Source organism: Phodopus roborovskii, unplaced genomic scaffold, assembly GCF_943737965.1.
Source record: "Phodopus roborovskii unplaced genomic scaffold, PHOROB, whole genome shotgun sequence".
Classification (NCBI taxonomy): Eukaryota; Metazoa; Chordata; class Mammalia; order Rodentia; family Cricetidae; genus Phodopus; species Phodopus roborovskii.
Window position 1 is genome coordinate 3,634,923 of NW_026126515.1, and position 25,040 is coordinate 3,659,962.

At 39.9% G+C, this 25,040-nt stretch overlaps 1 protein-coding gene across 5 annotated transcripts in view; it reads left to right on the top strand.

Annotated features, from left to right (window-relative positions):
- Pcnx1 (pecanex 1) overlaps positions 1-25,040 on the top strand; it is a 131,270-nt gene that overhangs the window by 47,054 nt on the left and 59,176 nt on the right. For 2 of the 5 annotated variants that reach the window (XM_051196259.1, XM_051196261.1), the window contains exons 6-8: positions 1,440-3,146; positions 12,809-12,941; positions 18,020-18,204. In XM_051196259.1, coding sequence (XP_051052216.1) covers positions 1,440-3,146; positions 12,809-12,941; positions 18,020-18,204 — 2,025 coding nt within the window. The remainder of the gene's footprint in view (positions 1-1,439; positions 3,147-12,808; positions 12,942-18,019; positions 18,205-25,040) is intronic. The other 3 variants (XM_051196262.1, XM_051196263.1, XM_051196260.1) reach the window with 2 other exon arrangements.

The following is a 25,040-nucleotide window of genomic DNA, read 5'->3' on the forward strand; positions in this document are numbered from 1 at the left end:
CTTACAGTTTGCTTACATAGTTACAATAATTTTTTTTGTTGCTTTGTGTATTTTTAGCCCAGCCTGGCCTCAAACTCATGATCTTGATGCCTCAGTCTCCTAAAGTGCTCAGATTATAGGCACATGTCACTACACATAAATTAATGATTTTCTTTTTATTTTCTGAAAATGCATATTTTAAAAACCAGCTTTTAAGTAGATAGACGAGCTTTTTATATTGCTAATTCTATTTATGATGTATATATGATAATTAAAGTCAGTAGCTCCTGCCTTAAATGGAGACTAAGGAATGCTCTTGTAATACAGAGAAAGATGTATTTTTTAACAGGTGTCTTAATTGTTTCATCAGTGATGAAAGAAAATGCAGGATTATTATTTATTGTTGTTGATTCTTAACATATTCTAATTGAGGACTTAGAACATATTGCAGATGATTTTTTTTAATATATTTTTATTCTTTGAGAGTTTCATAATCCATACAATGTATTTTGATCACATTCATCCTACATTAACCCAATTCCTTCCAGATCCATCCCATGACCCCTGCTACCCAACCTTGAGCCTCCATTTAAAAAAATATACATACATATACACACATATATGTATATGTATATGTATATGTGTGTGTGTGTGTGTGTGTGGTTTTCATGTGGAGCTCAGGGGATAACTGTGAGGCACTCATTTCTTTCCATCTTTAAACGGGCTCCTGGCATCACTGAGGTGGCCAAGCTTGTGATTTTTAGAGGCTCCATTCTCAGTTTTTGTTTATTTGTAAAATAATTCTATTAGTTTTTCAAAAGAATTAAAGTACTTCCTAAGGTACAATAATGATAGTTATCATTAATTTTTATTTTATCTATCTATATATACATATATGTATATACATACATGTACACACACGCACATAAAACTATAACCATATATATAGTATTATTTCCTGCCTACTACTTATGCGGTTGATAACACATCCTTTAGATGAAGAAACAAAGGCTCAGAATGGCAACTCAATGCTACCTGTTTGTAAGTTAGAAATAGAGCTTGTAGCCAACTGTGGTGGCACTCACCTGAAATTGCAGACTTAGGACAATGAGACAGGAGGATGTGAAGCTCAAGGCTAGGCTGGGTTAAATAGTGAGACCCTGTTCCAAAAGGAAAGGAGGGAGGAACACACACACAGACAGATACAACAGAACTTTTTCTGAAACCTTTTGAAGAACTGAAAAGATTTGAAAGCTTAGTTCATTCCATCAGTTAGAATGGTTTCTTTGTGCAGGTCTGAAACAAACCAGCTCTTTGGGATGACTGGCCAGCTTGTTCAGGGGACTGCTTGAGAATTGCTTAGACTTGATTTTCGGTGTGTTTTGAATTCTTTCCTTTGTCAGACAGTAGAGGAGCTGACCATGCATCTGTGTTAACATTTTCAAATGTGTTTGAAACAGATTTGGCGACTGATCGCAAGCTCTTCCGCCTGGTCTCCAATGACTCCTTCATCTCTATTCAGCCTTCCTTGTCCTCTTGTGGACAGGACTTACCGAGGGACTTCAGTGACAAAGTGAGCCTGCCAAGTCATAGCCAGCACCACCACGTTGATCAGTCACTGTCCAGTGCCTGTGACACAGAAGTAGCTTCTCTTGTACCTTTACATTCACACTCTTACAGGAAAGAACACCGGCCACGAGGAGTGCCTCGGACTTCCAGCTCTGCCGTGGCTTTTCCTGATGCCTCGCTGAATGACTTTCCTCTTTACCAGCAGAGACGGGGGTTAGATCCAGTCAGGGAGCTAGACTCTTCTAAGCCTCACTCAGGGTCCAGAGAGTCCTTAGTGGAAAAGTCATGTCCACCTGCAGAATTTCAGCCCGCTGGTGACCTGAGAAAAAGTAATTCTCAGCCACCCACCAAGTGTGGGAAGAGCAGAGCACTGAATGCCGACAAAAGTGTGGACAGCCTGAGGAGCCTGAGCACACGGAGCAGCGGGTCCACAGAGAGCTACTGCAGTGGGACTGACAGGGACACCAACAGCACCCTGAGCAGCTATAAAAGCGAGCAGACCAGCTCCACTCACATTGAGAGCATCTTGTCTGAGCATGAGGGGTCACCTAAAGTGGGCAAGAGGGGTGCCAGGAAGAAGTGCTGTGCTGACTCAGCAGAAGAGAGGAGCCACGGCGCTGGTGACCATAGGACTAGCAGTGACAAGACTGTCCCAGAGGGGAGTACGCCTGGCGGACCTCCTGAGGACCCCGATGCTCAAGCATCTGGGGAGGGACCTGACCCGGTTGCTCCTAGCAGCTCTGCATCAGAAGATGCCAATAAAAACCCCCATGCAAATGAGTTTACCCTCCCAGAGGACAGGCCATCTGAGCAAAGTGCAGAGAGCAGAGCGGAGCAGAGTGAGGTGCCCAGCGTTTCCACAGACTCCAGAGTTTGTAAAGACAGTGGTGGGAAGCAGAAGGAAGGCGATGTCCGACCCAAGTCCTCCAACGTAATCCACCGGACAAGCTCTGCCCACAAGCCAGGCAGAAGGCGTGCAGGAAAGAAACGGGCCAGTAGCTTTGACTCCAGTCGCCACAGGGACTATGTTTCCTTTCGAGGAGTCTCTGGAAGCAAGCCTCACAGTGCTGTGTTTTGTCATGACGAGGACTCTAGTGATCAAAGTGACTTGAGCAGAGCACCAAGTGTTCACTCTGCTCATCAGTTCAGCAGTGACAGCTCCTCCAGCGCCACGTCTCATTCGTGCCAGTCCCCTGAGGGCAAATACAGTGCCCTCAGGCCCAAACATGGCCATAAGGACCGGGCCACAGACTCAGACCACACACACAGAGCGCATCCAGGCCCTGAGGGAACTGCCAAAAAGAGGGCCACTCGTAGGACTTCCAGCACAAATAGTGCCAAGACGAGGGCTCGGGTGCTGAGCTTGGATAGTGGCACTGTGGCCTGTTTGAATGATGCAAACCGGCTGCTGGCACCTGAGACCATAAAGCCCCTAACCACTTCAAAGTCAGATCTCGAGGCCAAAGAGGGAGAGGTGCTAGACGAGCTGTCCTTACTGGGCCGCGCTTCCCAGTTAGAGACGGTCACTCGGTCCAGGAATAGTCTGCCAAGCCAGGTTGCATTTCCTGAAGGGGAAGAGCAGGATGCAGCCCCTGGAGGTAAGTGAGCTACGGGACCTCCCCAAGTGTCACTGCACATTGACACTTTGCTTGGGATAGTCTAGTAGAATCTTAAGAAAGTGTGATTTCCCTGTGTAGGAAAGCAAGCTTCCTTCAGTGAGGATATGGTGGTCTCCGATGGTCCAGCTGTCTTATGGAAGGAACACTTCAGTTTATTCTTGACTGCCTCCCTTTTCCAAGCTACTTTTTCCAGCAGTAACCCAATTAGTTCTCTCCTTTGTACAATAGCAACACAATTACAACTATACTAGGGGGTCAGAACACTTAGAGCCATGTCTTCAGTGTGCTGCTGAGCCTCCAGAGGCAGATGCTCAACCTGTCACGTAAGATTGATCTTTCCAACTACTACATGAGATCTGGTGTTGTACTTTGATAACCAACTATTCTTCTGTTTCTGTGCTTTTCTCACTTCAAGTTTTAGATACTGAGGTAAAGATATTTTTCTATAGTTTAACACTACTAGAAGTTAAATTAAGTTGAAGTTTATAATTTATATTATCATTTAAATCTATTATGTGATTATATTTTAATTTTGATAAATATTTAAATTATTCTTGATTTAATTTTAATAAATATATTAAAATATGTTTTAATATTTGAAGTTTTGAGACATTCAAATTTATTATATGATTATTTATATTTTAATTTTAATCTCAATGTGTAGCCCTGGCTGGCCTGGAACTCACTGTGTAAACCAGGCTGATCTCGAACTCATTAGAGATCTGTCAGCCTCTGCCTCCCGAGTACTGGGATTAAAGGCATGCATCATCACATCCCGATGTATTAGCATTTTAAATCCATTAATAGATGCATATTATCCCTTATGATGGTGATGGTGTTTGGATAAAGTAATAACTTAGTCATTTCAGGATTTGGGGGAACTGTCTAAAGTTGGGTAGGTGACACTGTATTACATCACTCACTGTATATTGACCTTTTTTTCAGAGGAGGTGTTCTTCACTGTTTCCTCCTACCAAGTAGACTGTTGGCTGTCTTGCTGATTATGAAGTCTTTCTGGGTAGAGTGAGAATAAGGTCTTCTGTTGTAAGCACACATGTATCTTGCTGTAATAGTGGTAATACCCTCTTAACAATTAAGGTTGATACTCTGTTCAAACAGACATGTGTGCACTTCTCTAAGAATTCCAGGTTCATCTAGAGTATCTTGAAGGTCCTATTGTGGAGATATTCTTGTTTGTCTTTATTTTTCTTTCTGTTTCTGGTAAGGTTCTGACAAAAATTAACTTAGAACTTGTCTTTAGTGCTGAAAGAGCCATCAAAGTAGTCTTCTACCTATATATTAGCGATGCTTGTATCTGAAGTGGTTGTTGCCACTTGGTTGCTGTGTAAATGTCTTGGAGTTTTTGACCTGGATGGCATTCTGTATTTTATAACAGATCTGAGGAAGTATAGCGGCTTCTCAGAAAGACCTTCTATGTGTATGTTCATGGTGTCAAGGAATCCATTAGGTTTTAAAAGACAATTTAATCCTAATTTATCAAAATAAATTTTGAGAGTGATCATGCTATGCTACGTTCTAAATATTGCTGCTATAAATGGTATTGCCAAAATGTAAATGTTGCAAGGATATGTGTGAGCTGTACTATGGTAAGTCTATGTCTGCATATTTACTGTTGTTTCCCTTCCACAGTGACTGGGATTTCCATTTTTGTTTTGTCTTGTTTGGTGGCTTTACAAAGTTACATGGAAAGTGTTATTTGCTTCTTCATACAGTTCTATGACCATATGAATCCTCATATTTCTAGATTCCAGATTTTTTTGTTTGTATCTTTAAAATAACCATTAAATGTAAATAACAAAACAATGAACTAATTTTTTTTAAGTTTCAACTTTAGTTGAAGAAATTCACTAGTATGTGGGAGGTTGAAGATACTTTCTGTCAAAGGAGGGTAATGTTAAGGGTTTTTTGTTTGTTTTTATTGTGCTTAGAATGAGCATCAAAACAAAATGACTTAAATGTTTTGGAGATTTATGCTTCCATTACACCTCCCTTGCTTCTTTCCTCCCTCTCTTCTCTCCCTCCCCCCTTTCTCTTGCCTAGATATAAAACTATAAGTGAATTTTAATCCCAGTAGATGTGGAGGTATTGATGACTTCTTCAAACACTTTATTATTGGGGTGAATGGTGCTAGTAGGGTGGAAAGATGGAATTCAGGAATTGTACTTGAAAGTATTAAAATAAAATACCCTAGAATAGACGTGATGTAGCCCAGGAGTCACATGCCTATTAGTATGTAGGCTCCACTGTCGTTGTTAACCTCAGAGACCTATTTATCTTCATTAAGCCCCCGTACTGTCATCTGAGGATGGAGAAAGATGAAGGGAGTTCATATATAAGATGCTTAGAAAGTGCTTAGCATTTGGTAAGAGTTTAATATGCTGCTGTTATTGGGAAGCAGGCCAGTTTGCTGTGCTACAGAAATGTGTCCTGCTCTGTTTAACTGTGTTGGTTCAGTGATAGATAGGTGGAAACAAATTGGAGATGTTCTACTTGTGTGAAACTGTATAATAATGAAAACAGATACCTGAATTCCCAATTTCACACTTAATACTAACAGAAAAGTGTTTTTAGTAGCTAATCTATTAATGTAGATTTTGCCTTTTAGCAGTGACATACATGCCTTATAACTTTATGGTATGTAGTCATGTAATAGTGGTTTGCTTGCTGTTATTTATCCATGGCATCATGTATGTCAGACATGTACCCATCATGGTGCTGTATCAACAGCATGCTCCCTGTGTTTATTTTAGGAATTCTTACCCTTCATCAAGTACTTTGCTCTGAGTCAAATTTTACTAATACTTACCTGCAATTGCTTAAGTTCAAGCTAAGATATTTTTGTTGACCTCTTGCTTTGTACTTAGTTTTCTTATAAGGCACACCTCTAATTTTGACTAATATTTTAAGAATAGCAAATACACAGATATATATAATAGAAAAATGTTCTGTTTTCTATCTTGTCCTATGTCAAATAAAGATGATTTTCTCTTGGGCCCCTAAATTTATCTCCTATATGATATAATACTTACGTGCTTATATGTTTTCTATACTAGTTGTCAGGATTTAAAGAGTAGTGGAAGCAGAGGGGTTTGTGTGTTTTATGATTTATGCAGTATTCTGCATTTCATTTTTGTTGTTGTTGTTGTTGTTTGTTTGTTTTTAAGATTCCCCCCACCCCAAGACAGGGTTTCTCTATGTAGCTCTGGCTGTTCTACCTAGAACTTGCTCTGTAGACCAGGCTGGCCTCGAACTCACAGAGATATGCCTGCTTCTGCCTTCTGAGTGCTGGGATTAAAGGCATGCACTGCCACCACCCAGTGATTTATTTATTTTATTATTTTATGTGTCTGAGTGATTTTCTATGTGTGTGTACCATGTGGGTGCAAGTACCCAGAGATGTCAAAAGAGAACATTGGATGCTGGGAACTGGATTCACAGATTGTGAACGCTCCTGTGGGTGCTGGGAATTGAACTGTGGTTCTCTGAAAGAGTAGCTAGTGCTCTCAGCTGCTGAGCTATCTCTCCTACTCATAGTTTTCTGAATTCCTTAACCTGTATCTCCCTGAGAAAAGTATTTTAAAAGAACGCTTTGGTGTTATGTCTTTTATTTTGTGTGTATGAATGATTTATATACACAATTGTGAGTAACAAGTGTGTGTCTGTTGTACTAAGAGGTCAGAAAAAGATCCTGGATCCCTTGGAACTGGAGTTGTGAACCACTGTGTGGATGGTAGGCCTGCGAAAATAGTTTTAAATACATTGTTTGAGTCACTGTTCTGTAGGCTATGTCTCTTGCCCCTCAAGTCAATTATATATATATATTCTCAAACACAATTCTGCTCTATATTTGCCAGGTAGGATCAGGCAGTATCCTTTCTCTAACAGCAGTGGAATTCTAAATGAGTAATCCAGTGATTCCATGCTCCTCCTACCCCTGATTACTACTGACTGTCTATGCTAGCCAAGCCATCCAACCTGCCTCAGTTTCCTCAACCCTAAAAGAGGAGCTGTAACTATCTAGGGGGTGAAAGTGCTTGTTGACTTTAGAACCGCTGTGTAGACAAAGCAGTGGTTCTTTAAGGTCATTTCAAGGTGGCTGACTAGGCTATCTACTGAGCAGTGTATGCACAAATGTATGTGAATGTACTTTTCTGGGAGAAGGTCAGTCTCCTTGAGCCAGTCACTAAAGATTTAAAAAGAGCCCCTGTTGCTGCTGGGTTTGGAGATACCATCCTGTAATACCAGCACTTAGGAGGTGGAGCCAGAAGGACCAGAGATTCAAGGTCATCTTCAACTGAGTAATGAGTTTAAGTAGCACTACCAATGGAAGTAAGTAATCTTACTGTATCTTTTAAGAACTGTATCGATTAGCAATTGTTCTTTGTGTATTAGATTCCAGAGTATTAAGTTTTTTTTCCATGAAATATTTATTTTGAGTTTTAAAAAATAATTGCCATTATTATTATTGTAGGCAGGGTCTCACTCTACAGCCTTGGCAATCCTGGAACTCACTAGGTTGGCTTTGAACGCAAAGAGATCTGCCTGCCCCACCTCCTTAGTGCTGAGAGTAAGACATGTGCCACCATGCCTGGCTTTATTTTGTTTTTAATTGCATGTATGTATTTATGTGTGCTTATGAACATGTGAGTGCCCTTGGCAACCAGAGATTGTAGATCCCCTGGATCTGGGTTATTAGAATTGAACCCAGGTCCTCTGGAAGAGCAGTAAGCACTCTTAACTGCTGAGCCATTCCCCTATTTTATAGTTTCTTGGAAGCATTTTATCTAGTTAGAATTTGGTTGGCTGCTGAGATTATGGAAAATAGCAGTAAGAATATCAAAGCACTGCTGATAATTTTGTTGTTTGCTCTTTGTTGACTTGTCAAAAAAAAGAAAAAAAGAGTGGCCATTTAAAGTGTTTTCACAGATGGAGATTGTTTCTCATTCAGAATTGACTCCTGGAATTGAATTGTTCTTTGGACTCCATGAGAATGATGATTATAAACACTAATTTCTGTATTAGAGCAGGATCTTTTTGGAAGTAGAGTGATTTGCAGTGTTCTTGGATGATAATGGGAAGAAAGGAAATCTGCTTAGATAAAGTGGGTCTTCATGCCTAGACCAAAATATTTGTTTTTAGAATTCTTTTAATGTTTGATTTTACATTTCATTATAATGGTCAGGAATAGACCAGCCCATGGTTCTCCAAAGGTCAGGATACCTGTCTTGTTTTCCATGCATTGGATTTAAGCATAAACCTGATCAAAAGACTGCATCATTATAAAAGAAATACAGCCCAGGCACTGTAGCATGCACTGTAATTACTGTATTCTTGTACAGACAGGAGGAAGGGAGTTTGAGGCTAGCCTGGGCTACCTGAGATGTGTCTCAAACAGAGGGGGGAGGGGAGAAAGGGGGGAGATAAAAACTGAACTGTCTAAGACTGTCATAAAGTGTGTCTTCTGAAAACATTTTAATGCAGATAAGGAAATCATTACAAAGTCAAGACGTGATAAAAGCATACTTAAAATATATCCTTAAAATTTTTATTTTTTATATTCACAATTTTTGAATCACTGGAATGCTTCTGACTTTTCTTTTCTTTATGCATACACATTAGTTCTGCCTAAGTGCTTAGTTTTCCAGTGTTTACTTTGGATAGACTTAAGATTGGAATTGTTAACTTGTTTATTTGCTAGAAGATACTGAGTTTTATGCAAGGCTAAAGTGTGAGCTTCAAAAGATTTTGTATCATTTTCTCCCTCCGGTGTCCTAATTTTAATGAAAAGAAGAAGAGGAGGATGAAGAAGAGATTTCTTTTCTAAGGCCTATCATCTGATTCCTCAAAGGACTCCTCCATTATTTTTAAAATGTTCTTTCTCTTGTAAACTTTAATGATTTAAAAAAAAAAAAAAAAGAAAAGAAAAAAGGCTAGGAGATGGTTTATTAGGTAAAGGACTTCCTGTGCAAACACAAGAACCTAAATTCAGGTCCTCAGTGCCCATGTAAAAGCTGATAGCTGGAAAACTAGCATGGGACCGGCCCAGATTCCCTGAACGTGGTGTTAGTTGGGAGGACTATGGGGTCTCTGGGGCAGTCTATGGGGTCTCTGGTAGTAGATCAGTATTTATCACTAGTATACGAATGGACCATTCCACATAGAGGGATACTCCTGCCTGGACACATGGGGGAGGGTCTGGGCCCTGTTCCAAATGATATGACAGACTTGAAGACTCCCCATGGAAGGCCTCATCCTCCCTGGGGAGCAGAAAGGGGATGGAATGGGGGTTGGTGGGGGGAACGGGAAGACAGGAGGGTGTAGGAACTGGGATTGATATGTAAAACAAGCATATATATATATCCAAATGCATGTGGTGTGCACATGTAACCCTAGTCCTGGATGTGGAGACACTTTGGGAATTAGTGGCCAGCTAGTCTAGCCAAGTTGGTGAGCTCCAGGTTAAATAAGAGGTCTTGTCTCAAAAAGCAAGGTAGAGGAAGACACTCAGCATTGAACACTTATTTTATGAACGTCTTGCCTCTTAGCATGCATGCTCGGGCAAGTGCACTCAGCACACACACACACACGCACGCACGCACGCACGCACGCACACACATGTAGTAAACAACAATTTACTACAGGTGTTTTTAATTTTCTTTAAGTATGGTTAAACTGTATGTGACTATGCTTAGAATTTACGCTTTTCTCCTGTGGCTCCCATACAACTACCATTTAGGACTACTCAGTTACAAATATAGATGTTCTATATAAGAATCACATTCCTCAGAAGCCGTGACTTAGTCTTATATACTACGGCCATAAATTAAAGCATATCATTTTTGAATGTGTGATCTTAACTATTTTTAAGGCAGTTGTCGTAGTGAGCATTCTGGAAATTCCTGTAACAATAGGTTTGTGAAACCCATTAGGATAATATATGTAGTAAGCATAACTCAAATGTATCATGCAGTGGATGCCTAACCTTTTATCTTGATATGTTTTCAAGAAGGGGCTGGAAATACTGTTCAGAATGGTTAAAACACATAATACTCTTACTGAAGAATAGAGTTAGTTTCTCAGCATCCATGTACCTCCAGCTCCAGGTGATCTAACACTGTCTTCCGGCCTCTATGGTCATCTACACCTATGTGCACATTCCAACACAAACATGCATATACACATAGTTTAAAAACTATTAAGGAAATAAGTAATTTGTATAACTTTTATAGATTAAAATATGAGTGTATAAAATTAAAGTTTTTTTTTTTTAAAGAAGCCAAATGATTTTTTCTTTGTTACTATTTTATGTGTGAGTGTTTTGCGTGTATGTGTGTGCTGGTGTGTGCAGGGACCAGAAGAGCACATGGGATCTCCTGGAACTGGAGCTGTAGACATGATTGTGAGTCATTATGTGGGGTCTGGGAATCGAACCCAGGACCTCTGGAAGAGTAGCCAGTGTTCTTAACCACTGAACCATCTGTCCAATCTAGTCAATGATCTTTTGACTAAAAATGGACACTCAGAGATATTTTTGTTTAGTTTTTTCTTGTTGCTATTTGTATTTGGGGTTTTTAAAATTTTGTGTTTTGTTTCTTGTCCTTCTTAGAGTCTTGGTTTTTCTGTAAGAGTAGTACCTGTAAGAGTCCTCAGTAGAAACAGATGAATAAAGAAAACCATTTCCCTCTTCCTGACTTCCCTAGTCAGTGATCAGATGCTGCTTTCCCAGAGTTACCCATGAATTGTGCCTGGGGTTAATTTTCTGTTTATTTGCAACAGTACAGAGAATGGTTGAAGAGTCCATAATGAAGTTGATTCAGCCAGTAAATATAATAGTTTGTAATATAATACAAACAAAATATAATAGTAAGTAATGGTTTGTAAAAAATGGGATATAGTTTATTTCAACTGTAGAATAGAATTTTCAGTGAAGTGGCTCACACAGCAGCTCTTACATTAACAGCTAGTAATTGTATCTATGACCTGGCCCATGTGTGCAGGTGCCTAAGAACTGTAACAGGTGTAACCTCCTCGCGTCCTTGTCCTGTCTTCCCTCACCTGGCTTGTTGTTCATCCAGTGACTGCTTCTCTTATGATGCAGAGCGCATGCATTTTTATTTCATTGAGGTTGTGGTTGTCAGCAGTCAGAACATGCCTTACGTTCACGCTGCTGGAGCAGCGGCCTTGATGTCTACGTCTGCTTTCTGGTGTGATGGGAAAGTTCTGCGTCCGAGTTGTCTAGCAGTGGTTGGCATGCTCCATGTTACTACTGAGTGTCCATGTGTGACTCGGAAATGAATGGCTGAAGGGTCAGTTTCCATTAACAGGACTTTGAATAGCTACTCCTGACTGGTTAGTGGCTACTGTATTAGACAGTCAGTCCTAGATGACCAGATTAAATCAGCTTCATAGTTTTCATTGGACATGTATAGTTTTCACACACAAACTGTTGTATTGAAAGGACCTTTTATGTTTGGAAAAAATGTTTCTGTACAGAGTTTCTTCTTTGCTCATGTGTACCATGAAAATAGCCTTCCTCAAACTCTAAGATTTCTAGAACACCAAGATTACTGGGGAAAGAACAGTTGTTTCATATTCACCTGTGAAAATCATTTTATATTTGTCTTGGAAACCCAGTTTGGACAGTTAGTGTGGTTTTATCAAAATGTGTGAAATTCCACGTGGCAACTGTTAGGATTTTATTGTTGTTCTGTATTGAACCCAGCTTAAGTGAGCTTCCATGCTTGGCTTTTATTTATATCTGCTTCCCAATGTTGAGGAGACTAAGACTGGGGCCTTAAAGTTTTTAAATAAAGTTTTAATGAAGCACTTTCCAGTTCAGATTATATTTGACAAGCTAGTTCTGCCAAATTGCGGTGGGTTTCAGAATTATAGCCTGCGGTGCTGGGGGCTGCAGCTCACTGCCCTACTCCTTGGCATCTCCAGTGAATAGTCTGAAGACGGGCAGTTCACTGTTTTTACCTTCAAGGTGATAAGAATGTGGAACCATTTGGTAGGAACCGTACTTTGAATTTTGCTCTTTTCCTGGGGAGTGATAGGCAATAAATTACTGTTTCTGGGTTGGGCTGCAGTAGAAGCCACAGCTCACAGCTCCAGGCAGGGACGTCCCCTGCTGTGTATGAAGTGTACTATTGGCCCCTGGTGCTTTGGGTTAATGATGGTTGATCAGACTGTAGCCCAGGCCAAAGTCAGGGAGAATCTTGGTGTTTGTACTGCTTTCACTGGTCCCGTAAGAAAGAAATGAGTACTCCTTCCCAGTAGAAAAACTAACAGCTTTTGAAAGCTCCATTAATTAAAGGGAGAGTGAAGATGTGCCAACAGTAATGAGGCTTTCAAGAAAACATTTAAAGCTGCAGAGACCTCAGAATGGGAAGTAAGGATGAAGAGAAGCTGGTGAGGTCAGGTAATAGATCCAGAGTGTTATTTTCCAAAAAAACTAACTTTGGAGAAAGGGCACATACTTGGTATATATTCCCTAATGTGCCAGAAGACCCAACTGTTCCTTTTCCTGAGAGGGTGGGAAGTCTAGGGAGAGACAGGCTCGGCTGCTATTTTCATCTCTGACCTAGGCTCCTATTTGACCTAAGTCTGTCTTGATACAGCAGCACAGGCCAGCGAGGAGGCAGTGGCATTTCGCCGTGAACGCAGCACATTTAGGCGCCAGGCAGTACGGCGCCGACACAATGCAGGGAGTAACCCTACCCCTCCTACCTTGCTCATCGGATCGCCCCTAAGGTATGGTATTTTACAATTCCACCAAGTTTAGCATGCATGCAGTCAATCTTCTAACCTGTTCTTTCCAACCCAGGCAAGCCTTTGAAGAGCCTGCTTTTCTTTTCTTTCTCTTCTATACATTTCCAACTCTTAGGTTTCTTCTGCATGTGACCATGATCTTACTGCTTTATGCATGTCTCCTGTTGCACTGTTGAAACAAAGCTGTCAGACTGATTTTGCCCAATTTTTAAATTGCAAAAGCATGTTAACATTTGTAGAAGTAGCAGTTAAGTTAGATTTATCCTTTTACCTACTCTAAATTAATTATATTAGTGAAGGGTCTTGACAGTGTTTGATATGAACAATTAAAGGACATATGGTGGCCTTATTGAGAGATAGAGATCTGACCTCATCATATGAAGTCAGGTTGATTATTTCATGTCACTGAAAGGTTACATTTTATTGACACTGTAAAATTTGAACCTAGTGAAGGACACAGAACTAAAATAATTATATAAAGTATGACCAGCTATGTACATGTTTACATGTAGAGATATGTTGAATTTCTCAGCCTCTGTTGTGTATTAAAAACTTATTTTTTCAATATTCTCAACTAAGAGAACACCCATTTATGATACTGGGGATAATTCCCTGTTGAGCATTGGGAGTCTAAAGAATCCACGTTTTGATTTAGAAGTATGAAGATCTTTTCAGAAGACTTGTGCTTTATTTCACAAGGACAAATGTGAACATTACATGACCCACGTGCTTGCTTAAGCAGTGTGCACACGATGCAGTGTGCCTTATCTCTCTGCCTGAAGCACCTTTGTGGAGGTGTTTTTTCTGCCATGTTCTCCCTCGAGCTTCCCCACTTCTTTAGGAAGAAGATTAGTGTCTCTTGAATGCTTGGTAGGTTAGAAGACACAAACGCTCCCCTTCCCCTTTTCAAACTTGTTTATCAGAATTGCAGATGTATTTTTTAAATTCATTTTATATTCCCCTGAGATTTAAAACTTGGTTTCTTTTGTTGTTGAGTCTTACATTATATCCAGTAATTTAATCTTCATTTTCTAATTCCATAAATAATATACAACTTCATGAAGCATATTTATATATAGACAACACTTAAAACATAAAAGCAGAAATGTAACCAATTTAAAGGTTCATTTCTTGTAGAAACGTTTGGAGCCCTCCACTTCTGTGTCCTCTTCCCACGTCCCTACCTTCCCTGCCACAGGCTCGACTCTTCTCTCTGCTGGTGAGCATAGCCACAGCCCCCATGTGCAAGGGTTAACAGCAGCAACTCCTGCTGTCTTTGGCTCACGCCTCCTTTTGCCCCTTGAATCATGCTCACTGTAGATCAGCCCTTTGCCTACCTGCTTTCTCCATGTTTCCCTTTTATAAACATTTTAAACCTATTTTAGTCTTAAGAAATTCTTTCATTCTTTGCCATGAACTTGCTGAACATTTGTATACAGGGTAGTTTTCTTTCTCTGTCTGGTGGAATATCAATGAGAGTTATCCTTCCAACTCAGACCAGTCACACACTACTTGTTTCTGGAACTTTAAATGTAGCAAGACTTAGAAAATGGTTTGGAATGTTCTCCTGCAGGGCTTCCATTTGTGTAAATGGAGTTCTTAATTGGTCTAGATAATAAAAAGTTGGAGTCAGGTATAGAGGGAAATGCTGAGAGATCAGAGAGGAGGAGCAAGCCACAGCACACCTTACCTCCTTAGCATCTCAACAGATGAGAGCCATTTCCTGTTTCTCCCAGCTTATATCCTGTTTCTGCCCAGCTACCTCACTTCCTGTCTGTCTGTACAGACCTCCATGGTTAGCTAGTGACAATCTCCATTCTCTGACCCTCAGACAGGCTTTATTTGTCCAAGCGAGATGTCATCACACATGTGGCCTTTTGAGAGTCTGCTGTTAGAGTCAGCGTGCAGGCTTTGCTGAGACCCCAGGCTCACATGTTGCATACCTCTAACAAATGGGCCCTGTTGTGGGTGAAACTAAATAGCATGTAGCTGTGAAGAGTTAGGAGAGATACCAACTTGGTTAATTATTTTTTATAATTGGGGAAATCCCAGGATAAGTAAATTGCCATTGTTCTTTAGTGTGAACGTCTTAATAATGTTGTCTTTAACTAAATATAGAATAGAATGACTATTTAAACTTTGGGGAAACATTTTGTTAAAAATTAGTAGAACAGACATGGCAATACTTTCACTGCAAGTGCTATATAAATACCAGTAAAATCTTCTGTAATAGTTACCTTATCCATGGGGCCAGGGCAGACATGTTCTTAAGGCTCCTACAGCATCTTGGAGCCACAACTCATACAGAGCCCTATATGTGTGTATGTCCCCTCCCCACTTTGACTCATTCTTATGGTACAGTGTAATCTATAAATTCAGCCCAGCAAGAAATCAACAGCAATAACCACTAACAAAGTAAAGCAATCATAAAATATGAAAGGGCATTAAAAAGTATGACTGTTTCAGATTGATATTGTCTGTAGGTAACTAAAATCAAAAGAAAGCAAAACTTCAGAAAAAGAGACTGTGAAAGCTTATTGTAAACTTTGGTGGTTAACTATCCCAAAAGGCATGTTATAAAATACATATGTATAAGAATTAGGATTAAGCCAGCAGCTTCCTCACAAAGACAGTTTGCATGCTTTTTAGAATCTTATTAGAATAAGCTCCTTAAGAATTATTTAAATTTTAAAAATTAAGTTAGCTTTGTAGGTAGGTGGAGTTTTTAGGCCCTCACTAATTCTTCTTAGTGACTATAGCTAAAATAAAGACAAATATTAAAAAATGTTTATAATATAACGAGCTTGATATTTGTTGCCTTAAATGTCATTCTTTTGAGTCCTTAGTGGACTGGAGTAGAAGGAAATCATCTTATTTTGGTGAAGAACAAAAAGCTTCATTTAAAATAAGAGATTAAAATATCTATAATAAAATGAGATCACAGTCATGGTTGAGAATATATGATTAGAAATCCATGGGGTCATTTTGTGTTTATATGAGTTCATCATTTTTGTTTCGTTTTGTATATTCAGGACATTCTTTTCTCCGGAACCTGTATATTCTTTGCAATAATGGAGTCATGCTCTTAGAATTTACATTTAAGTTGGGGGGAATACTTAACCTAGGTACTGACAGTGTAAGGCAGAGTTGCCAGGTCCTGACTTGGTATGTAGAGGAAGGGATGGCTAAGACCAGCTGTGTATCTGTCATTTAAGCTAGGAATGTTGACTCTAATGCACTGTTCAATATTTTGAAAACATTTTGTATATTTAGGTAGACTGTGCATCTTTGATTATTAGAATATTCTTAGATCTGTTCACATTAAAATGTGACTAACCGTAATATGACCTTTGCTTATGACTTTAAGTGGGGAAAAAAAAAAAACTGAGACAATTTTGAGCACAGTGTTTTTTGGTTGAATGTAAGCTTAGTCTGTATTTAAAAGTCCGCAATATTTGAATTTCCTGGGACTTTTCCCTGTCGTGTAAAACCTATTCATTTTGATGAGGTTTGTGGATAAGTTTAGATTGCTTCTGTGAAGAGGGACACATCAGCCATGAGTGGAAGATAAAAACTGTTCAATTAACATGATCATCTTTTTTTTTTTTTTCTTTTTTTTTTCCTGCGCTAAATTTGCAGTACTGGAGATGAACCCATTGTTTGAAAAATGTAGGCAAAGACTCTGAGCTGCGTGGCCAGCGTTTCACAATCCTCTCTTGACTAATGGCTATTAGGAAAATAGTCTGAGAAAACTACTAACAGATGCTTTGCAGCATGGCTAAGCAGTACCAGTGTGATCAGCAATCAAAATGTACAGGCTCGCTTTTCTCTTGTTAGATGCATTCCTGTACCTGACTTCGAATGCATACTTCTCAGTGGTTTGAAATCAGAGCTGAAATGTCAGTGTGCTAATTCATAGGCCTTGCATGATGGGTTCAGTATTCTATAATGCATGCTGTCCAGTATGGCAACCAGGCATTATTAGCTACTGACTTAAACAAGGCCATCTTGAGCAACATCCTTCCTGTTATGAGTATTTTAGTGCCAGCCTCTGGAATTGCTCAGAATATACTTAAATTCACTGAGAGAAGCATGCTGGGACATTGTGCTCCAATGTAGGACACATCAGGAATTTCAGCTGTTTAAATTAAAATAAATCTGGCATTAAGAACGTTAATAACATTTATATTATCTTAAATAATCAAAAACAAATGAATAAGCAATATAGAAAAATTTGTTTTATAAATAAAATAATTATATTAACAAAATACAAAATTTTTGAAATTTATAAAACATTAGAACATCCTTTGAGAAATTAAGGTTTCCCAGTTAAGATTTTTCTAAAATAATGGATCCTTGTTAATGAGAATGCAGAATGGACAAATGGAAAAGAATGTTAACAGTTGGTTAAAAGAACATGATTTTTATCTATGTTTTATCTGTAACTCTTGTAGCCTTATTTCAGAATATGAAAGCTTTTATAAATAATACTTCATATTCATTCTCCTTCCAATATCCCCATGGCCATTGTGTTTCCCTCAGCTGAGTCACGTGTTCTGGTTCTTCTGCAGTAGTTTGTGGTGTTCTTTTGCTTACCAATGTATTTTGGTTGCATTTGATAGATAGTCTTTGGTTTTCTCATGTGTAGGAACTTTGTTTTATTGTGTATCTGAGTCTGCGATCTAGAACATTAGAGGGGAACAATAAAATGACGACGGTGAATTTTACCCGTTGGAGCCCAGCACTGAGCCACGTTGCTTAAGTGGCCCCTTGTTGCTCTCCCTTCTTCACTCGAGAACCTAGTTGGTTTGAGCTGGAATAAAGTTGCAGATTGACAGTTAACATTTATATTAAATATTTACTGCATTCCTCCCTATGAATCAGATTGGTAAGGACCAGAACAAGTGTAAACTGTGTAATTGTACAGAGCTTCTTGGCTCTTCCTTTGGTTATTTGAAAAAGTGTCATTTTTGAAATCAGTGTTCTATATTGATTTCATTCTAGCTATTGTTTTCTCTTTTCTTCCCTGTAATGTCTCCCCAATCCGTGTTTTCTCCTAGCCTTCAAGATGGTCAGCAAGGCCAGCAGTCCACAGCCCAGGTCAAAGTCCAGTCCCGCCCCCCATCCCAGGCTGCAGTGCTCAGTGCTAGTGCCTCCTTGCTGGTGAGAAAAGGGAGTGTCCACTTAGAAGCCTCACATGACCATGCATCTGCTGTAGGCGGCAGCAGTTTGCACGATGAACTTGGTATGCAGGCCTGATGCAATCTCGGTGGTTGGAAACTTAATTGGCAGCAAATGGGTAACAGTGATTGCAATTCTTTTCTGAGACGGCTTTATTTTGGTGCTATGCATCGGGACTGTTTCATGGGGTTTGTTTGCCCTGTGTGTAAGAAAATGACTTGCTTTTTCTTTCTGTATTTCTCTTTTATTTTGATCGTATTTATTACTAATAGGCAGCTAATATGCTAGTAGCTGTTCCTCATAACTGTTACGTTCTCTTTTAATAATTTGGGCATTTCTGTTATTCCCAGGCATCTGTATCATTTGGGAAAATATGAATTGTTTAGGTGATTATGAGAATGCCTTAATTTTTAAAAACGATTTGAGCGTATTATACGCAAGAAACTGTGGACACGTTCTCCAATAGGTTTGTTGGTACAGTCTTGCTGCAGAGTAAATCCTTGTCATAGGATTTACTATAATCCTAAATGTAGCGTTCTCAAGGACAACATGGGTCTACTCATGACTGATAAGTTGATAAAATATTTCATTATCTGTTAAGATCTCTATACATAGACTCATAATTATGAAAGTTAATTTTTAGAAATGCAGCATGTTTTAAAGCCTCAGTAATAGCAAGTTTACTCAAATACATGCTCTGTGCATTGGCATATTGTTATGCTACTTAAAATTTTTTATCTCTTTGTTGATGTGTGTGTGCCCATGCACTAGTGTACTCACCCACCATGTACATATTATGCACGTCTGTGGAAGCCACAGGGAACATAGTGTGGTGTGCAAACCTTGCCTGGCCTTTTCCTTGGGCACTGAGGATCCAAAGTCAAGGCCTCCGCTTGTGCAGTAAAGTTCTTTACTGATTGAATCCATCTTTCCAGCCCCTGCACTTGGATTCTTGTTCCTCTGTATGACCCAGGTTTTCTGTGCTGAGATTCACAGTAGTTTAAGTTAATCTAATAAGGAAAATCTTGTTATTAAGTGAAACTCACTTGAAAGCGTTTCCTCATTCTGATCTCACTGGCTCGCTATACAGGGTTTTCTCATACTGTGACTTTGTAGCTTGTGTGTCAGCTGGAAGAATATATGTTAATAAGAAGCCAAAATTAGGTTCAATTAAAACTTTATGCTGTTTATTCATTGGCTCCCTTTCCATTATGCAAGACTAAGGACTACAAAGAGGGGTCAGTAGACAGGTAAAGGAGGAAGGTCAGATGTTCAGAAACTACAGAATGGCCCTCCACGATGGTTACAGTGTTGTGTGGCAGGCGGGTGGTCCTAACTGCAGTGAGGAAACAGCACAGCGCTGTAAGGGCAGAAGCTCTTCCTTCTGAGTCTGTAATCTGAAAAGGGAGAAAGGCTCAAAGATGTTTGGGGTAAAATAAAGTAGAATTCAATGTAGCTACTTTGTTGGTTTCAATTGGCAATTTTTTAGATGCAGACATAATCTATTATGTTATAACGGATTTGTGAATGTACAAGTATAAAGTCCTGGTTACATTTACTTGCCATTGGCTGTATGGTAGTGGATTGGCTAGAGTAAGGGACTTCATTTTGAACTGTTTCAGAGTTTTAGACTGAAATACCAAGCATAAAATAAAACAAACTCTCAGTAGTTTTTCCTAACAAGAACTCATTTCTAGAAGAGAAACCAAGTAGGGCTGGTGAGATGGCTTGGTAGTAAAGGTACCTCCTGCCACAACTGGTACCCTGGGACTCACATGGTGGGAGAAGAGAACTGACTCCTCCAAGATCTCTCTCTCTCTCCCTTCCACACACACACACACACACACACACACACACACACACACACACATACACACACACACACACACACGATAAATAAAAATGTTAATAAAGAGAAAAGCTAGCTGGAATGTTCCCTAGAAGTATGCCATGTTTACAAAGGCTTGCTTTTTTTCAGATTTAGTTCTATTGAAAAAAATTTCCCATATAATTTTTACATGCAATATATACATATGTACAGTATACTTATAAAAGGCATGCATGAATAAGTAATTATATGCATACCCATATATTCATGCAAATCTCTAACATACATAATTGTTAATAATTTTAGAAATTGAATTATAAGCAATATAATTTAAAGGAACAAACAGTTTGGAATATTGCCTTTATAGAATTCATTCCTGTGCAAGGTTGGTAAAAATGTAATGCTGGATAAATTTTGAACATTACATCACTTTAAAGATTTATTTTATTTTTAAATATGTACGTGTGTGGGTCTGTGTGTAGTTATGGGCACAGCGGTGCAGGTGTGAGTCCATAGGTGTTGGCTCCTTCAGTTTTGCCTCTTTTCAGCCATGTGACCTTGGGCAGGTTGTTCCCTCTCCCTCTGCATCAGTTTTCTCAGTTATCAAAGAAGGCAACACTAATGCCAGTTCCCGGACTTAGTGCAAGGATTATGTGTCTTAAATGTGCCAGTGCATGGCATTAGTAAGTTAGTTGGATAAATGACCATTGTCAGTACTTGTTAATAAAATATCACTAGTTCACATTTCATTTAATCAGTTAAGTAGGCTCGTGGTTGACCTTTCAGATGATCCTGATACTTCTATTGTAATAAGCGCTTTGCTGAAGGCACTTTACGTGAGCCTGTGTATGCAGCAGTGATTAGTTTTTCAGGATTGGGTAGAATTATCAGTTGGACAGTGAACATCCCTGTAGCTTTGTGTGCTGCTATTAGTTCCTCTATGGGGAGCTCAAACCTTGTTTATATTCTATCTGGCAGTTTGGGGGTTTTTGTTTTGTTTCTAATCTCCATAAGAAACTCAATTATTTCCTAGATAATGCTCAGAAGTTTATCAGTGTTACCATAGAAAAGCTACAGAATAATATTTTAAAGAGTTTTGGGTACCTGAATTGCTTTAGAAATTCACAGAACAACTAACCTGTTGTGAAGAATCATTAATATGCAAGGTCTGCATCCTAATGTTAAACATCCCTGAGATCATAACTAAAGTTGAATAGTGCCTGTATTAGGTAGAATGTAAGTTGGACTCTTGGAAGACACCCCCAAAATCAGTGGCTAAAATAATATCTCTGGTTTTGAAGGGTGTCGTGGAAGCCACTCCCTGCAGATAGCCTGGCTCTTCTGTTCTCCCCTTGAATCTTCACTGCCTGGTCAAAGCACGGATGTAGTTGTTGAAATTTCCCCGCAGTAGGGACGGAGAATCCAGCCAGAGACACCTTAGCCTGGAAGTTCCATGTAATGACTTGGAAAATAATGTACTTTTCACTTTCTTCTTCCACCCTACCAGTGACCTAAATATGGTCACTGTGTGACTCTGAGATGCAGGAGAATGGCTACTTGGTTAGGTGGACGGTTTCATTACTAAAAGAATAGTAACAGGATGGATCCTGGAGCTCATTCATCAGCCTTTGGCATGGAAAGATGACAAGGATTTTGCACCAATAAAAGGAAGATCACTGACCTGCTAGAAAAGCGGTTAAGTGAGCATGGAGGTCAAAGAGGAAAGAGTGAGGATGATGGTCAGCTGAAACCAAGTATACATGAAAATGTGAAAAAAATCTTAAAAATAAAACTTTTAGAATTCCTTTCAACTGTTGAAACTGTAGCGGTGTCCATGGCAAAGAGCATGGAGAAATGGGTGACTAAACAATAGATCATTTTGGTAAGGCAGGTTAAAATTACAGACCAAAGTGTCCATGTGTTTGCATCTCCAGCTTGTATAAACATGGATTTTAAAGCACTAAGATAGTCACTTAGTGCTGTTAATAATTTTGAAAAACTGTAAAAAGAACTTTTAAGTGCCCATTATTAACAAACTACTTAAAGGCGATGTTTCGCATAATTCAAGTCATAAATCATGATGGTTGATAGAGTCTGGTGTGCTGACTGGGCCATTATTATGAGCACTGGCTGCTCTTCCAGAGGACACAGGTTCAATTCCCAGCAACTACATGGTGGCTTACAACCAACCATTATGCCAGTTCCAGGGGATCTGATGCCTCTCTCGGCTTTGGAGGGCATGAGGCATGCCTGTGTATATGCATACATGTGAGCAAAATATCTATACACATAAAATTTTAAAGAGTTGATAACATTGAGACCTTAGTAAATCTGTATTAGTGGGTATGGGTGCATATGCATGTAGAGGCTTGAGAACTAAGTAGGCATCTATCATTTTCCACTGATTTTTGAAACAGGTTCTCTCACACTAAATGTGGAGCTCATGGTTTCGGCCAGACTGGCTGGCCAGGGTGTTCTCTGTGCACCCCCATCCACCTGTCACTCCCTGACCCTCTTTCCTGGGGTCACAGGAGTTTATCACCATGTCCCAATTTTACATGGGTGCTGGGGATTTGAACTCAGGTCCACGTGCTTGTTTGGCAAGCACTTTATCTACAGAAGTATCCCCAGCCCATAAATCTACACTATTGACACTGAGAAGCTGGTTAGGAAGGGGGCAGTATGTGTGAGGAGAATGATCTATGTGTCTTGGGGCAAAGTGTCAAATCAGTTTTGAAGAACACAGAATATACTCTTGGCACTGAGAATTGTGGGGGTGGGAGCGTTCCTCACTTTGTGCACTCTGAATGTTCTAGGAAGATTGTTAAACCATGAAACAAAGACAACAGATGCCTTGTGTCGTGTCGTTCTCCATTGTCTGGGTAGGATCTGTGAGCATTTCACCAAGTGTATACTTTGACACTCATCAGTCCACTCAGACTCACTGGATAGTCTTTGTTTTAACCTTATTTCCTTCGGTTTTATGTTATCATATAGATACAGTAAACTTCTCCCACTTACCATGTACAATCAAATCGGTGAGTTTTATCAGATGGTGTTCCTATAAATATGCCACAGTCGAGAGTTAGAGTACTTCTGTCCCCTTTGGAAAACACCCCCCACCCTCCCCACACCCCCGTGTGACCCAGTGCAGCCCCTCCCTCTTCTGGCAGTGGGAAGCAACTACTCCCCCCCCCCTTACCCATGTGTGTCAAGTATGAACACAAAACTTTCTAGTACTGTGAAAAATGGATCTGAGGGACTGGGAAGCTGGAGACAAGTCACCCGACACTTACAGGATTATAAACATTAAAGGCCATGGATGAAATGTTAGGGAGTGTGAAATGTAAAATAATGGTATATATCCAATACATAAAATTAATGCTTGATTTCCAACATTTTCCTAAAACCTGGATTTTGCAGTTTACCTTGCAACTTTAAAACAATGAATTGTTTCATGATCTTTCAAAGGAGAATAACTTAGCACACTATCAGAAATTTAGATGTTTCTGTACTAAGTTGCTATAAAGAATGCTGCTATGTCCGGATAAAGGATAACATCCTGCCTAGGTGTGTCATCCAGCCTTTCCAGGGACCACTGTGTACACAACAGTACAGTGTAACTTCTGCAGCTCATGCATACAGCACACATTTGGCCTCTGCCAGCTGCGTGCAGTACCACGCTAGGTGCTGTGAAGGCAGGAACATAGCATGGGCTGTACTCCTACAAGCTGACACATCTTAACTGGCGATGCTTTAGTCCTCCTCACTTGTGCTAAGTAGCTCTGTGAAAGAAGAGTCAGTAAAAGTATGTCCATCCCTTATTTTGTTTGATCTTCAAAAAAAAATTAGCGTAAGACTAATCAAGCTTTAAAAACAGTTGTGGTGGGCATGGTGATGGACCCCTTTAGTGTCAGCTACTTATGAGGCTAATGTGGGAAGGTCACTTGAGCCCTAGAGTTTGAGGATCAAAAACAACTCAGGTGATATATCAGTTTAAGGGATGGTGCTACTTGTGTAATTTCTGGTTTATGGATATTGTCAACAAAGTGTTTAAACTGGTTACCTTGTTTTGTGATGCTGGACACACCTCCTGTTCAAGGACTGTGGGAGAAGGGAATGGCATCTGCTGCCCAGGTCCCATGAAAATCCTTATTCCACTTCTGACACCAGATATTGCAGTTTAATAAGGATCAGGATAAACAAATTGGCCGAAAAGATGTTTATTCAGGGAGAAATAACTCACAACATAGACAGGTGAACACCAGCAAGTTCCACCGGATGCTCTCCTCTCTGCATCCTGCCAGCAAGAGAGTGCTCCTGCACAGATCCAGTTCCACTGGTCCGCCCCTGGCTCCACCCCCCAATGGGCGTGGTCAGTCCCATAGAAGGAGACAAAGTGAATATCCCACTACAATTGGCCTTTACAGTTTTAACCCTGATGGGTGCATGATGGCATCTTACTGTGGTTGAAATGTAGATTTCTCGTGTGACTATTAAGAGCTAGGTTGCTGGTCCTCTTAGTGTTTAGGTATATGGGTCTCTGATGTTTTAGATTTGACTCCTTTGTCAAATTGCAGGTGTTTTCTCCTATTATGTATCTTGTCCACTTGTGTTATTGACCACTTCAAATATCATAAATACCACACAGTATATTTGCTCTTTTGAGGTAATATATGAGTGGATAATGAAACCAGAGTGGAGTGTGAGCTTTTATGTGTCCTTTGAAAAGTTCAGCTGATCTGGGGAGTAAGGAGCAAGACTGGAGCCTAAACAGGGAAATAAGACACGATGGGATCTGAGCGGGGCCATTCAGTAAAACACAGTCACGCCTGTGCTGCCAAGCAGTAGATCCTGTGCAGTTCCGCACCCTCCCCAGCCCACTTTAAACCAGCCTCATGCCTGCCCTCTCTCCCACTCTGTCACATCATTGCTTTTTCCAGGAGGCAGGGCTGGTAACTTGAAATTACAGTTGCTTTCCATGGTATCCTAGGAATTGAGGGTGGCCTGGAAAGTTGTCCCTGCACATAAGAGCAGTTACTGCTCTCACAAAGGATAGTGGTTTGGTTTAA